This window comes from Pseudorca crassidens, chromosome 4 (assembly GCF_039906515.1).
Source record: "Pseudorca crassidens isolate mPseCra1 chromosome 4, mPseCra1.hap1, whole genome shotgun sequence".
In the NCBI taxonomy this organism is placed as follows: domain Eukaryota; kingdom Metazoa; phylum Chordata; class Mammalia; order Artiodactyla; family Delphinidae; genus Pseudorca; species Pseudorca crassidens.
In genome coordinates, this window is record NC_090299.1 from 112,209,220 (window position 1) to 112,225,529 (window position 16,310).

Sequence of the window (16,310 nt, forward strand, 5' to 3'; positions counted from 1 at the left end):
AACAGACCAATTACCAGTAATGAAATTGAATCAGTAATAAACAAACTCCCAACAAACAAAAGCCCAGGACCAGATGGCTTCTCAGGTGAATTCTACTAAATATTTAGAGAAGAGTTAGCACCTATACCTTTCAAACACTTCAAAAAATTAAGGCAGAAGTAATGCTTCCAAACCCATTCTACAAAGCCAGCATCACCCAGATACCAAAACCAGACAAAATCAGGCCAAAAAAGAAAATTACAGCCCAATAGCCTCAAAAATTCTCAACAAAATATTAGCAAACTGAATTCAACACTATATGGAAAGGATCATACAGCATGATCAAGTGAGATTTATCCCAGAGATGCAAGGATGGCTCAATATCCACAAATCAATCAAAGTGATACACCCTATTAACAAACTGATGAAGGAAAATCATATGATCATTTCGATAGATGCAGTAGAAGCTTTCGACAAAATTCAATATCCATTTATGATAAAAACTCTCAACGAAGTGGGTATAAAGGAAACATACCTCAATGTAATAAAGACCATATATGACAAGCCCACAGCTAACATCATACTCAACAGTGGAAGGCTGAAAGTGTTTCCTCTAAGATCAGGAGTAAGACAAGGATGCCCACACATGGCACTTTTGTTCAACATAGTATTGTAAATCCTAACCACAGCAGTCAGAGAAGAAGAAGAAATAAAAGGAATCCAAACTGGAAAGGAAAAAGTAAAAGTGTCCCTGTTTGCAGATGACATGATACTATACATAATAAATTCTAAAGATGTCATCAAAAAACTACTAGGACTCATCAAGGGATTTGGTAAAGTTGCAGTATACAAAATTAATATACAGAAACCTGTTGCTTTTCTATATGCTAACAATGAACTATCAGAAAGGGAAACTAAGAAAACAATCCTGTTTGCAATTGCATCAAAAAGAATAAAATAGTTAGGAATAAATCTAACTAAGGAGGCAGAAGACCTGTACTTGGAAAAATTTAAGACACTGATGAAGAAAAGTGAAGGTGACACAAACAGATGGAAAGATACACAGTACTCATGGATTGGAGGAATTATTGTTAAAATGACCATACTACCCAAGGCAATCTACAGATTCAATGCAATCCCTATAAAAATACCAATGGGATTTTTTCATAGAACTAGAACAAATTCTAAGATTTGTATGGAAACACAGAAGGCTTCAAATATCCAAAACAATCTTGATAAAGAAACAAAGCTGGATTTCAAACTATAATACAAAACTATGGTAATCAAAAAAACATGGTACTGGCACAAAAACAGACACATAGATCAATGGAACAGAATAGAGAGCCCAGAAATGAACCCACACTTTAATGGGAAATTAATCTTTGACAAAGCAGACAAGAATATACAAGGGGAAAAAGACAACCTCTTTAATAAATGCTGTTGGGAAAACTGGATAGCTGTATGCAAAAGGGTCAAACTGGACTACCTTCTCACACCATGCACCAAAAGACTTCAATGTAAGACCTGTAACCATGAAACTTCTAGAAGAAAGCATAGGCAGTGTGCTCTTTGACATTGGTCTAGATAATATATTTTTGGATATTTCTCCCCAGGCAAGGAAAACAAAAGGAAAAATAAACAAATGGGATTACATCAAGCTAAAAAGCTTTTGCACAACAAAGGAAACTATCAACAAAACAAAAAGGCCACGTACTGAATGGGAGAATATATTTACAAATGATATATCTGAGAAGGGGTTAATATCCAAAATATACAAAGAACTCATACAGCTCAACATCAAAAAACCCCCAAGCAACCTGATTAAAGAAATGACAGAGAATCTGAATAGACATTTTTCCACAGAAGATATACAGATGGCCAAGAGGTATATGAAAAGATGCTCAATATCACTAGTCATCAGGAAAATGCAAATCAAACCCACAAAGAGATATCACCTCACAACTTTCAGAATGATTATTAACAAATAACAAATAACAAGTATTGGCGAGGGTGTGGAGAAAAGGGAACCTTCATGTACTGTTGGTGGGAATGTAAATTGCTGCAGCCACTGTGGAAAAGAGTATGGAGATTCCTCAAAAATTAAAACCAGAACTACCATACAATCCAGCAGTTCTACTCTTGGGTATTTATCCAAAGAAAATGAAAAACACTAATTTGAAAAGACATGCACCCCTGTTTTCATCATAGCACTATTTACAGTAGGCAAGATATAGAAGGAACCTAAGCACCCATCCACAGATGAATGGATAAAGAAGATGTGGTTGCAATAGCATATTACTCAGCCATAAAAAAGAATGAAATCGTACCATTTCTGAAAACATGGATGGACCTAAAGGGCATTATGCTTAGTAAAATAAGTCAGACAGAGAAAGATACTGTATGATCTCACTTATATGTAGAATCAAAAAAATCAAAACAAATGAACAAATATAACAAAGCAGAAATAGAGTCAGAGATACAGAGAACAAACCAGTGGTTGCCAAAGGGGAGGGAACTGGAGAGAGGAGAGAAATAGGTGAGGGAGATTAAGAGGTACAATCTTCCAGTTGCACAGAATTAAATGAGTCACAGGTATGAAATGTACAGTGTGGGGAATATAGTCAATAACTATGTAATATCTTTGTATGGTGACATATTTGTTAACTAGATATCATGGTGATCATCTTGTAATATATAGAAATATCGAATCATTATGTTGTGTGATAGGACCTAACTTAGTGTTGTAGGTCAATTATACTTCAAAAACAAACAAACAAACATACTCATAGAAAAACATCAGATTTGTGGTTACCAGAGGTTGGGGTGTGGAGGGAGGGGGAATTGAATGAAGGCAGTGAAAAGGTATTGAACTGCCAATTATAAGAGAAATAAGTACTAGGGATCTAATATACAGCATGATAAATATAATTAACACGGCTTTATGTTATATATGAAAGTAAATCCTAAGAGTTCTCATCCCAAGGGAAAAAAAATATATTTTTCTCTTTCTTTAATTTTGTATCTATATGAGATGATAGACGTTCACTAAACTTACTAAGGTAATCATTTCGTGATGTCTATAAGTCAATTATATCTCAATAAAACTGGAAGAAAAAAATTAAGGTGAAGTCAATATTTTTTTCAGTAAAACAGAAGCCACAATACTTTTGTTGTTAGCAGACCTTTACTATAAGAATTGTTAAAGTTTTTTAGGTAGAAGGAAAATCATATATTAGTAGGAAACTTAGGTCTACACAAAGGAATGAAAATCACCAGAAATGCTAAATACGTGAATAAATAAAAGTATTTTATTTCTCAGTTTCTTTAAAGATAATTCTTTAAAGATTATTGACCATTTACAGGAGAGAGATGGCTTGTAATTCCACCAGTTAAAACATGGTAATGGTTAAGTGGGGCAACAGCTTCAACTTTGTATCTGATCTTGTCATTTGTAGCAATATACGTGAGTGTCAGTGAGTGCAGAACTATCCAAATGATTCTGTGTGGCTCAGGTAAGGCACACAGGAATGCATAGTTCATTCCATATACAAAGTTAGTACAGGAAATTTTTAATGCCCTTTATTATGTAAAATACTCTGTTGACCACAAGCAACTTATATTCCACTAGAAGAACCCCACAGTCTCAGCAGAGCTCACTGCAAGTTCTTCCCGTAAGCTCACTTTAAGTAATGTATTTAAGAAAGTCATTCCACTTTTGTAAATCAAACCCGAAATCTGCATCGCTTTTTCATTTAAATATTAACTCCACTAGGTGGAGGCATTTGCTCAGTTTTGTTGTTCGCACTAAAGCAACCTGGGATAGCAAGTATAGTGAGCAGGGGAACAAGTCAGAAAGAAGGCAAAGCGCCCTTGTGCAAAGCCTGGTGCTTTGCCTTAACTTGGCAAATGTATCCATATTGCTACACAGAGTTCAGCAATTTGCTTTTAGTGTTTAGCAAAGCAAAGTAGCAAAGTTTTCTAGGTTGATGGTGTCTAATTTTTTTTTTGTTAGAATAGTTGGAACTTTAAAATAGCCACCATGGGTTGTATAGATTATTAACCACGAATCTTAAGTTTTCTTATTTAATTCTGTTAGACAGTTCTTGCATTCAGCAGTGATGTAGTAAGTAAGGGTCTGTAACAATAAAATATATGCTGTTTTCTCTATATTTCAGACATTTCATGTTTAATGTAAGGATAATGTAATATGTTAATATACATATTTTTATGTAATACATAAGCCTTTATATTAGTAACTTCAAGTAAAATGTCACCTATTCAAGTTTTGGGGAAATGCTGTTCTTTTTTGAAGATGCTATGCAGTGACAAAAATGTGTGTGACAGTTCTTAAAGTAACTGAAATATAAAAGGTCTAAAGGACTGTGGGGAAATTTTTTTTTTTTCAGTTTGAAGCTTCTTGTCATCTTCTTGGGTTTCTACTTCTCTGCTTTTATTGGTACCAACATTACATGGAAACAATATCTTTCTACTCAAATAGGAAATTCATCTGCCCTTTGTTTTGTATTTGAAGTTATAATGCTCTGTGTCATCAGTTAATTGACTTCAAGGAAGTAAGTCTCTGAAATGTTGAACTTGCTGAAAGCAACCCAATTTTCTTTTTGTGCAGTTGGTTTTTAAAAAGTCTTTCTTGTATAAATACTATTGTCTATAGTTTTATTGTTTTAAAGATACTTTATTACCTACAGCTGTTCTCATAAATTGATTAAAAACATTACAGACTTTTGTCCTGCAATCCCTTAGAGAAAATTTAGTGCTTGATGTTATTCTTATTTTTTTTTCATCTTACATCTTTGGGAAAGGGATGACAAATCAGATGTTTATAAAACTATTGTTAGAAAGAATTCTAACTTTTCAATCTAATAGATCTTGTCTCATATTTAAATATTCCATTTGATTTTTCATTTAAAACAATTATTCAGTATACATTGGATAAAATAAGATGTCTCATTAATCCACAAATGTAACAATTGATTTTCTTTTTAGGATGAAGGCCTGGCCCGCCAGTTGGTGGAGCTAGGCTACCGCGGGACTGGAGAGGTGGTGAAAAGGGAAGATTTTGAAGCAAGGAAGGCAGCTATAGAGATTGCAAGGTTGGCTGAAAGAACTCAGAAAAAGTAAGTGTCCATGTTCCAAATGGATTTTATATTATATTGTAGAGTCTCTGGAAAAATCCAATTTTGTTGGCAGTGTTTTAATTTAGAAACATTGGTTGGAGCAGGTAGAACTTGGAATATTCCAAGCGTTTGTTCTGCAGATCAGGAACTGGAGGAACTGTGATATTGCGATAAAGCCACATGAAACTGGGAGCTACAAATTTAAAAATATAAATACCAAAATATGGCCATCATACCAATAAAGTCCTGTTTACGCATAGCTCAGTATTATTGGCTTTACACATTTATATACTAAAAGTATGAGTGACCTTTGCCTTAGAGTTCTTTGTACTTTCGAGGCCTGTAAATCTTTGGCTTCATTTATGTTCTCACATTTTTGTAGACATTGATTCATTGAACTCTATTTAAACGATCACTGGCTTTTGTTAATATGACTCATATGTGGTTATATAAAATATGAATCTAATAAAGTATGTTAGGAAAGAGATGTACACCTAAAGTGAACCGTATCAAACTAAGACAATCTGAAAAAGACTTGACAAAGTAATTATCTATTTACTTTTAAAAAATGAATGCTAAAGTTTTAAATGTTGTTGAGAAAAATTACTTAGAAATTGGTATATTATTCTTAGATAACATTTAAAAAAATACCCAGTAATTATGAGTAGAAGTCTCCCATGTATTTATTATAAAAATAACATTTGGTAGTGGAATGTGAATTGGTTCTGGGAATGTGCAATTTTAATTGATTGTTCTAGTGGTTCTTGTATTTCAGAACCCTAGAATATTGTCATTTAATACAGTAACCTTCAGTAATATACTAGTTTTCTATTGCTGTCATAACACATTACCACAAATGTAGTCGCTGAACACGACACAAACGTATTTATTCATAGTTCTGTAGGTCAGAAATCAGAGTACAGTGGCTCAGCTGGATTCCCTGCTACATATATCACAAAGTTAAAATCCTGGTGTTGGCTGGACTGAGTTCTTTTCTGGACACTCTGTGAATGAGTCTGCTTCCACCCTCATTTAGGCCAAATTCATTTCTTTGTGATTATAGGACTGATGTCTCATTTCCCTGTCACCTGTCAATCTGGGGACTCCTCTTTGCTCCTGTAGGCTGCCCACATTCCTTCTCATGCTTTCCATGTGGCTGCCCGCCAGCAAGAATGGGTCAAGATCCTGCCAACCTTTAAATCTCTCTGACTTCTCCTTATGCAAGTCTTCCCTGACTCCAGCCACAGAAAAATCTCTCCTTCTGAGGGCTCATGTGATCACACTGGGTCCATCTAGATAATCTAGGATAATCTCCCTATTTTAAGGTCTATAACCTTCATTACATCTGCAAAGTCCCTTCTGTCATGTACTGTAACATACTAATAGGATTAGGCAAGGGTATCTTTGAAGGGGCCATTCTTCTTACCAAAGGTAAATTTATATAAAACTTCATTAGTTTATGCAACACAAGTATACTTGGCTTCTATTTGTAGAAAATTGAAATGATGCAAAATATATGTGTACATGTGATGTGTCATATAAAACATCAGGGGAGTCTTCTCTTTCTGTTTTTAATCAATAAATGTTTATCAGTCAGGAGCAGAAGTATAGAGATTTTTGTGAGATTTTATAAGGAATTAATGTATATTCATATTTTATTAGAGATGTATCCTATTTTATATCAGGAGGACTTGGTCATGTTTACAGTATAAATTCTATCCATGTACATGTTCATTTTGTGTTTGGCTCAAAATGAGTATTTATTCTATCGATAGTCTCTTTAACTGGCCAGAGCTGGAAGTCATCAGACTACTTAAGTGCCAGTCTTGGGAGACTAATCCCCACACAGAGCTGCTAAAATCGGAAAGCCTTTTCATCTGCGCATCTTCTCATCTGCCTTTGTAGTGGGATGGGCCCCATATGTTTCCTCTTTCCTTCCCTGCCAGGTCCATTGTAGTGTTATTGGCAGCAGGGCCAGCAGAGTGTGGACACCAAATATGTCCTGTGCCTATATTTGCTTGAGGATCACTTTGAAAATATGCATGAACATGTGACTGCCCGCCAACTGGTACCAACTTGGAAACACGTGATTCTACTATCAGATTATCTTAAATTCTCTAATGTGTGGGTGAGCAGCCCCAAGCAGATCACAATCCTCTTCACTAGCAATCATAGAGCACCCGTTTCAAGAAGTGCTGGCACCTAAGAGTATGTCACTTACTTAGAATAGTTTCATAGATAAAAAGGGTCTGGTTAAAGATATTGGGAGGGGGTATTTTGATAAGTATTTTGCCAGAAGAAGTCATAAAGTGAAAAAAATTATTTTGACCCTTTATTTAGTCATTCACTTCACAAATACTCATAGACAACCATACGCCATTAGGCACTATGCTAGGTGCTGGGGATACAATAGAACATAAGACTTAGTCCCTGACCTCAAGAAATTTGAGGGTTAGATAAATGAAAGACAGTTACGTTGCTGGTGGGAGTATACAATGGAAAATAGTTTGGCAATTCTTCAAATACTTAAACATAGAGTTACCATATGACCCAGTAATTCCACTCTTAGATGTATATCCAAGGGAATTGAAAACAGAGGTCCACTTAAAAACCAGTGTTCCTAGCAACGTTATTCATAGCGTTATTCATAGTAGCCATAAAGAAGCAACAACCCAAATGTCCACCAACTGATGAATGGATTAAAAAATGTGGTACATAGATAAAATGGAATATTATTTAGTCATAAAAAGGAGTGAAGTACTCTTACCTGCTACAACATGGGTAAACCTTGAAAACATTAGGCTTAGCAAAAGAAGGCAGACAAAAAGATTGTAAATTGTATAGTCCCATTTATATAAAATATTCGGAATAGGTAAATCCATAGGGACAGAAAGTAGATTTGTGGTGGCCAAGGGCTGGAAGGAAGAGTGAAAGAAGAATGATTGCTAATGGGTATGGAGATTCCTTCTGAGGTGATAGAATGTTCTGGAATTAGATATGGGTGATGACAGCACAACTTTGTGACTATACTAAGAGCCATTGAATTGTATACCTTAAAAGTTTGAATTTTATGGTATGTGAATTATATCTCAATTAAAAAAGGCAGTTACAACGGAAGATAACATATGCTATCATAGGTGTTGTGGCAACACCCTAAAGTAATACTAAGTCAAGATTTGAAGGATGTGGAGAACAGGGAAGGCTATTCTTAAGGCATGACTGCTAAATTTACCTTTAAAGGGTAAGTAGGAGCCAAGCAGGCAAACAAGGGTATGAAGATGGACACATTTACTTTGCCTCAATTCTATAAATTTTTCTTCTTCACAAATCATTCTCTCTACCTCTTTGTTTTAACTTGTGCCTATTCCCTTGCTAAGACTTTTTTCCCCCCTAAAGTTGTGCCAGCTAGAGGCCACTCATTTCCACATGTACTGGATTGGTGGTGGTGGCAATGGTGGTGGTAGGTGGGCTCTGCATTCTCCTAGCTTCTTCAAGCTTTGCTTCAAAGCCATCTCTGCTTCCTATCATGTAAACAGCATCTCTCATCTCTCTTACCCTGAGATTCATGCCAGCTGGGTTTAGTAGCCACAAGGCAGAGACTATAAAGTTTGGAAAGAAGGGATGGGATAAGTTTAGCTGGTGGTTACTGAGGTAGCTCCTATCATGAGTCCTGGAGAATTTCTGTTTGTAGTGAGAAGTTCAGTTGATTTCTATGGGTGATGGAGAGATAGACTTTGACTGCACAGAAGTTGAATATTGGGTTCTTGGGATCTAGTTAGTAGTTGTAACTGAGTCATCTCTCAGGTGGAACACTTTCCTGGATGAGCTTGTAAGACCATTGGCCTCTTCACTTTGGGTCAGCTTATCTTTGTAGGAGATGAATTAGCACTTCTTAAAACTGCTTCTGAGATAATGACCTTATTTTACTGAAACACAGAATCTGAAACATAGATGGAATAAATGGCAGCCCTGATGGAACTGATAATTATACTGCTTGGTTGTTGCTATCTTCTCAAGAGACTTTGTGATGAGCCTTTGGGAATTCTTGTAAAGTGAGCTTGACAGGAGTCTCAGATGCTGAATATATAGGGATCCCTGTGATCCTTTTTGCTGAAATGAAGAGGGTATCTGTGGTGATTAAGGAGAAGGCTCTTGTGTCCTTTTATCCTCTGGTACATCTGGGACTAAATTTTAAAAGTTGGACAAGTCCCCAGCCTTTTTTATTCTAGCCAATCTAGTCAGTTTATCAACTGTCAACTATTTCTGGTGTGATTGGAGTATTCTTCTTCAATTTGTTTTTAAAAATAGGAGGTGGAAGTATCTATTAATTGATAACATGCTCTTTTAATTTTATGAAGATGAAGTTGGATAAAAGGCCAAAATTTGTTTCATGTAAAATGACTTTACTCCATTCACTTTATGATCAAAAGTGAATACCATATGCTAGTGAATTAAATGAATTTCTGTAAGTTTAAAATGTTCTGCTAGATAAAATCTGGCTTCTGTGAAATGGTTTCAACTTTTTGGTTTGTTTCAAATATTTTATGTTTTAAAAGTTATTCTGATACATTTTATAGCTCTTAAACAAAAAATATGGAGTTGTGGCTTGTCACAGACTAGCTGCTCCAGGAAGCAGACAGTGAGGGTTAAGAGTGCAGAAGGTTTGATGGGGACATAACACCTGTGAAAGGAAAAGTGAGGAAACAGGACTAAGCAGGGTCAGAATCTTGATGCCAAAGTTTCAGAGACTCTCCCAGCACAGTGGAAAGCTCCAGGGTAAAGGCTGTCCATTAAAGAAGTCCCACATTGGGTGAAATGTTCAGGCCCTGGTACCTCTTCTGTGCCCAGTCATTGCCTGAGGGCTGCCCCCAAAAGTGTGATCTCAGCTTGAAACTGAGGCAGACCCTGGAAATGTTCACAGCTGGAGGCTGTCAGCTCAGCAACTCCTCACAGCCAGGCAGAGAGGCCTTTCTCCAAGGGGTATCTGAGTGATGTGTCCATATGCCTGCCACAGTTCGCCCCTTGTGACATACAGATCCATTTTGTGCATGCAGGGAGCAGTTCTTCCAGAGCACCAAGGGCCTTTCTCCTGGGCAGGATACTCAGAAGAGGAAAGTTAGTCCCCAACACTGCTGTTGGTCTGGAGGCCAGAGGTGGTTCTCATCATCTCCTTCTTCCATTAACCATCCTAAATCCTCTGCCTTCAGCTGTCACCTCTCTGAGTCTCAATCATAAGATGGTGGAGGCCCTGGTAATCCTACTGTCCTTAGGCTGGGGTTGTTGCATTTCTCATTCTCATTTAAAACTCTATAAGGGAGTACCAAGAGGTAGCTAGGTGGGCCGCTCGAGTTTGTCACTTGTTACTCTCTACCCCCATTCTGTAACAACAGTCCTATCTCTCTTGCTGATCAGCAGCAATTACTCTTCACAAGATAGTGTCTCTCTGTCTTGCCTGCTGTTCCCTGGGCACAAGACACTCAAAGTGCTCACGTGGCAGCCATAGTTTGTAGTTCAGTGAGACACTTGCTGTTTTCCCTGGTGAGAGTGTTCTAAAAGATGGCGCCCTATCCTTGAACAATATTGCCTCTAAGCTGGTGATTCAGCTGTGCCTTAAGTGGACCATTCCAACACTTTCAGGCTGACAGCTTCTGATGGGGCACTGTGTGATATGGCCGGAAGATCCCATGGTCATGAGCTCTCTCCCACACCTTTTTTGTTGTATAGCGGGTTCCCTGGTTGGGATGCTATGCTGTGTTGTATTCCATGCCTGTGGATCAGGCATTTTGTAAGTACCCAGATAGTGGGACCAACTAAGACCAAGGAGGCAGAAAAGGCACACTCATATCTGGAATAGGTAGATATTCCTGTGGGAATGAACTGTTGTCCCTTCTTGGTTTATAAAAAGGACCCAGTGTAGTCAGATTGAGTCCATTGTTCTCCTTGAGGAATAATGACCTACCAGGGGCTCAACATTGGTCTCTGTTGCTGGCAAATTGGACATGGAGAAGTAGAAGTAGCTAGACTGGCCTTGGTAAGTGGGAGTCTATTCTGTTGGGTCCTTGGATAACCTTCATCTGCTCTACATTGTTCATGTGTCCATCATGCTATTATTGAGAAGACTGCTGACAAGGCTGGCTGACATCGACTGGCTGAGCCCTTTTGTCTGTTTGGGTTGTTTAGTGCATCATTTTTGGTGGGTGTTATAAAAATCTTCACACTTGTACTCATTCCCCTATGTCCATCCACGTGACTCAGACATTCCTAGTCTCCACCTTTTTGCTTCACAGTTTCCTGCTCAGCCAGCCAGTCCATTCACCATTGCTTATGAGTCTCTTCTAATCTTTGGGACATTTCTTTTTCCTTATCCTTCTACACAAAGTGGGTGATCAGATGTGTCACCTGAAGTTCTGCCCATTTGGGAAAGTTTTTCTTCCCTACTGTAATTTAAGGCCATCCTTGAATTTTATGGGTTGAAATGTGTTCTCCAGCAAAGGTATGTTGAAATCCTAATGGCCAGTACCCTAGCATGTGACCTGATTTGGGAATAAGATCATTGCAGATATTTGGATCAACGATCCCTGGGTGGATCCATGGACACAGTGGACCTATTATAAACCAACCCTTGGCCAGGATTCCATGTGTTATCCTACCCTCCTATGCCTTCACTCTAATAGTGGGACCATGGTGTTGCTTTGGATCTCCAGATACCAATCTCAGCTATGACCCTGCACCCAATACTCTATCAACTATCTGGCTATTCTCCTTTCCTTAGTATCTACTCATTTAAGTAAATGGTTAAAGATCCCTTGGGGGAAGAACAGAGGGAATCATTGCCATGGATAATTGATATAGTGTTACAGGTCTATTCCTCTAGCACAGGGTAACTTCTTTAGTCAGCAGGTTCCTAGTCTGAGAACTGGATCAGGTAGAGATACTGGGCCAACACATCCTGACTTTCTATTGTGATGGCTGCCTTCAACCTCAGATAATTAACTTTGATTTCTTGTTGTGATACAGATTGAGTAGTACCTTTGTTGACCGCCTATCTATTTTGCCTCAAGGGATGTTGTGTTCAATAAACCAACTTCATGACTTTCAAGGTTAGGGTCCTTGACTCTGAGCTTGTTGGTCTTTATAATAATTACAAGTCCCTGGATTCTTGAGGTTTAGCTCCACTTCTGAGTCTGCAATATATGGTACTGGTAAATGCTCACTCTCAACTAGTTGGATATTGTAACATTACTGAGATTACACACTGAATTTTTCCTCCTTTCCTCCCTCCTTCCCTCTGCCTCTCTTTCACCCTTTTTTTCCTTCTCTTTCTCTCTCCCTCCCTCCCTTTCTGTCCAACAAGCAAGCAATTACAGATGGTGTTGATATTTCCAAGGAACATCATATTATCTGTATCTATCTATCTATCTGTCTGTCTGTCTACAGGTGTATCCATATTATTCTTTAGTTGAGTACTTATATGAACGTGCTCATAAGTGCAATTAATTCTGCCTCAGAGAGTAAATGGACCCATTGCTTAGATGAATTGATTATTTTTGTATTTGGCAAGTTGTTAACATTGCCACATTTATAGATCTTAGCCTATTTGAGCTTAAAATAAATCTAAAAATAGTCACAGAGAAAACTATGTAGACAAAATCCAATATTGATAACAGTTCAGCTAATGATTAATCAAAAGCAAATGAAATTCACATGTTTAAAAACGTTATAGTCCTTTTCTTCAGAATATTATTTAGATTTGTTTCTTTTGTGTTCTTAATTTAGCTCTTGATTTAAATTGTGTTGATTCATTCAATACTCATTCATAGTCCCTTTGTAGGCAAATTCAAGGATTTCTTCTCAGATTCACTTTGCTTGGTTGATGTCTACTGATGCCTTTAACAGCAATTTGGAATTATCCATTTCTTGAAATGTTCCCTTTGAATTTTATTACCTTTAACCTCCCATTTTCTTCTATTTGCTGTTGTCCACTATCTTTGCTGTATCTTCTTCCTTCTCACTAATTTGGATCTCTCCCAAAGGACAGTTCTTTGTTTTTTTTCACCCTTTTTAATACTCCACTATTTTCATATATCAACCACTTTTACGTTTCCAGTTTTCCTGTGTCAGATCTCCAATCCTGATTTCTTTCTTGGGTTTTTAACTCCATGTTTGTTTTAATACTGTGTTGTCAAACCAATACCAAAATAGTAAAATAAAGTCTCATTATTGTTCCCTTACAGATCCACTCCCCATAAAAAAATTCCATTTTTTAATGCCAGTAATACCATTTTTTAAAAAACTCTATAGGCGTTATATTTTACAATATCTTCAAAGTCTACTTGTGAGCAATTCTAAAAGGCAATTAACAGTGGATTTCTGTTGACTCCTTTGTTCACATTTGCTCCTACGTTCATACATTTTTCACTCTACTTACACGTTGCTAATCCAATTTTTCTTCAGATTGACTTTTATTGCGATGTCTTACCTGATTGCTCAATCTCAACTTTCTTCATTCTCTAATACCATGCTGCCTGATCATACATCTGTGAAACAGCTTTCAAAATGTCTCTTTCCTCCTGTCCCTTCCTCATTCCATTCCTTCCTCTTTCTATCAGCATCTAAATATGCATCTCTATAAAAGAATATGAGGTATGAATATGAGTTTACAAGGGAAATAGGAATATCTCATAGCAACAAGACTTTAAAAGGTAGAGAAGAAAAAGTAAAGGTGGAAGAAATGCAGTGAAGCTGAGGTTGAGCTTAGTGCCCAAAATGTATGCCAGATTTGGGAAGATAATGCAAAGAGGTAAATATTTACATTACATAATTCATTATGTCGACCTGGAGCAACAAAACCATTGACAAAAAGTGTAGATATTCCTGGTTCTGAGAGCTGTAGGGAAGGGAAAAATTTCTTCGACCCATTTAGGGTCCCTGGATGCATCTGAAAATTGAATTCACAAACACATTAGCAGGAGAAAAGGATAAAAATTTATTTAATATAAGTTTTACATGATACAGGATCCTTCAAGAGGAAATAAAGACCTAAAGAAACAGACCTGAGTATTTTATACTAGGTTTGATGAAAAGTGGACAGTTATCAAGGAATATAACAGGTTAAGGAGTATGAGGTAATTATAGTAAACTGGGGGAAACTTAGCAAGGCCTGTTTGTTAGGATTCTTCTTGGCATTTCTTTGTCCTCAGAGAAGTGATGATTGTTCAATATCTGCAAATCAATCAGTGTGATACACCACATTAACAAACTGAAGAATGAAAGCCATATGATCATCTCAATAGATGCAGAAAAAGCTTCTGATAAAATTCAACATCCATTTATGATAAAAACTCTCCAGAAAGTGGGCATAGAGGGAACCTACCTCAACATGGTAAAGGCCATATATGACAAGCTCACAGCTAACATCATACTTAATAGTGAAAAGCTGAAAGCATTTCCTCTAAGATTATGAACAAGACATGGTTGTCTACTCTCTCTCCACTTTTATTCAGCATAGTTTTGGGAGTCTTAGCCACAGCAATCAGAGAAGAAAAAGAAATAAAAGGAGTCCAAATTGGAAAAGAAGAGGAAGTAAAACTGTCACTGTTTGCAGATGACGTGATACTATACATAGAAAATCCTAAAGACTCTACCAGAAAACTACTAGAGCTCATCAATGAATTCAGTAAAATTGCAGGATGCAAAATTAATATACAGAAATCTGTTGCATTTCTATACACTAGCAATAAAAGTTCAGAAAGAGAAATTAAGGAAACAATCCTATTTACCATTGCATCAAAAAGAATAAAATACCTAGGAATAAACCTACCTCAGGAGGCAAAAGACCTGTCCTCTGAAACTATAAGATGCTAACGAAAGACATCAAAGATGATACAAAAAAATAGAAAGATACACCATGTTCTTGGATTGGAAGAATCAGTATTGTCAAAGTGATTATACTACCCAAGGCAATCTAGAGATTCAGCACAATCCCTATCAAACAGTCAATAGCATTTTTCACAAAACTAGAACCAAAAATTTTTAAATTTGTGTAGAAACACAAAAGACCCCAAATAGCTAAAGCAATCTTGAGGAAAAAAAAACAAAACAGAGCTGGAGGAATCAGGCTCCCTGACTTCAGACTATACTACATTGCTACAGTAATAAAAATAGTATGGTACTGGCACAAAAACAGAAATATAGATCAATGGAACAGGGTCAAAAGCCCAGAGATAAACCCACGCACCTATGGTCAATTAATCTATGACAAAGGAGGCAATGAAGAAAAAACAGTCTCTTCAATAAGTATGCTGGGAAAACTGGACAGCTACATGTAAAATAATGAAATTAGAACATTTTCTAACACCATACACACAAAAAAACTCAAAATGGATTAAAGACCTAACTGTAAGACTGAATACTATAAAATTCTTAGAGGAAAACATAGGCAGAACACCCTTTGACATAAATCACAGCAATATCTTTTTGGATTTGTCTCCTAGAGTAATGGAAAGAAAAACAAAAATAAACAAACTGGCCCTAACTAACCTTAAAAGCTTTTGCACAGCAAAGGAAATCATAAACAAACAAAAAAAGCCAGCCTACAGAGTGGGAGAAAATATTTGCAAACACTGTGACTGACAAGGGATTAATCTCCAAAATATACAAACAGCTCATACAGCTCAATATCAAAACCAAACAACCCAATCAAAACATGGGAAGAAGATCTAAAAAGACATTTATCCAAAGAAGACATACAGATGACCAGGAGGCACATGAAAAGATCACTAATTATTAGAGAAATGCAAATCAGAACTACAATGAGGTATCACCTCACACTGGTCAGAATGGCCAACATCAAAAAGTCTACAAATAATAAGTGCTGAAGAGGGTGTGGGGAAAAAGAAACCCTCCTACGTTGTTGGTGGGAATGTAAATTGGTACAGCCACTATGGAGAAAAGTATGGAGGTTCCTTAAAAAACTGAAAATAGAGCTACCATATAATCTTGCAGTTCCACTCCTGGGCATATATCCAGAGAAAAACATCATTCGAAAAGATACATATACCCCAATGTTTATAGCAGCACTATTTACAATAGCCAAGACATTGAAGCAACCTAAATGTCTGTGGACAGATGAATGGATAAAGAAGATGTGCTATATATATATATATATATATATATATATATATATATATATATATA

General features: G+C 36.8%; 1 protein-coding gene across 1 annotated transcript in view; it reads left to right on the forward strand.

The window, feature by feature from the left end:
• CFAP299 (cilia and flagella associated protein 299) overlaps positions 1–16,310 on the forward strand; it is a 635,581-nt gene that overhangs the window by 13,310 nt on the left and 605,961 nt on the right. The window contains exon 2 of the mRNA XM_067734728.1: positions 4,984–5,114. Coding sequence (XP_067590829.1) covers positions 4,984–5,114 — 131 coding nt within the window. The remainder of the gene's footprint in view (positions 1–4,983; positions 5,115–16,310) is intronic.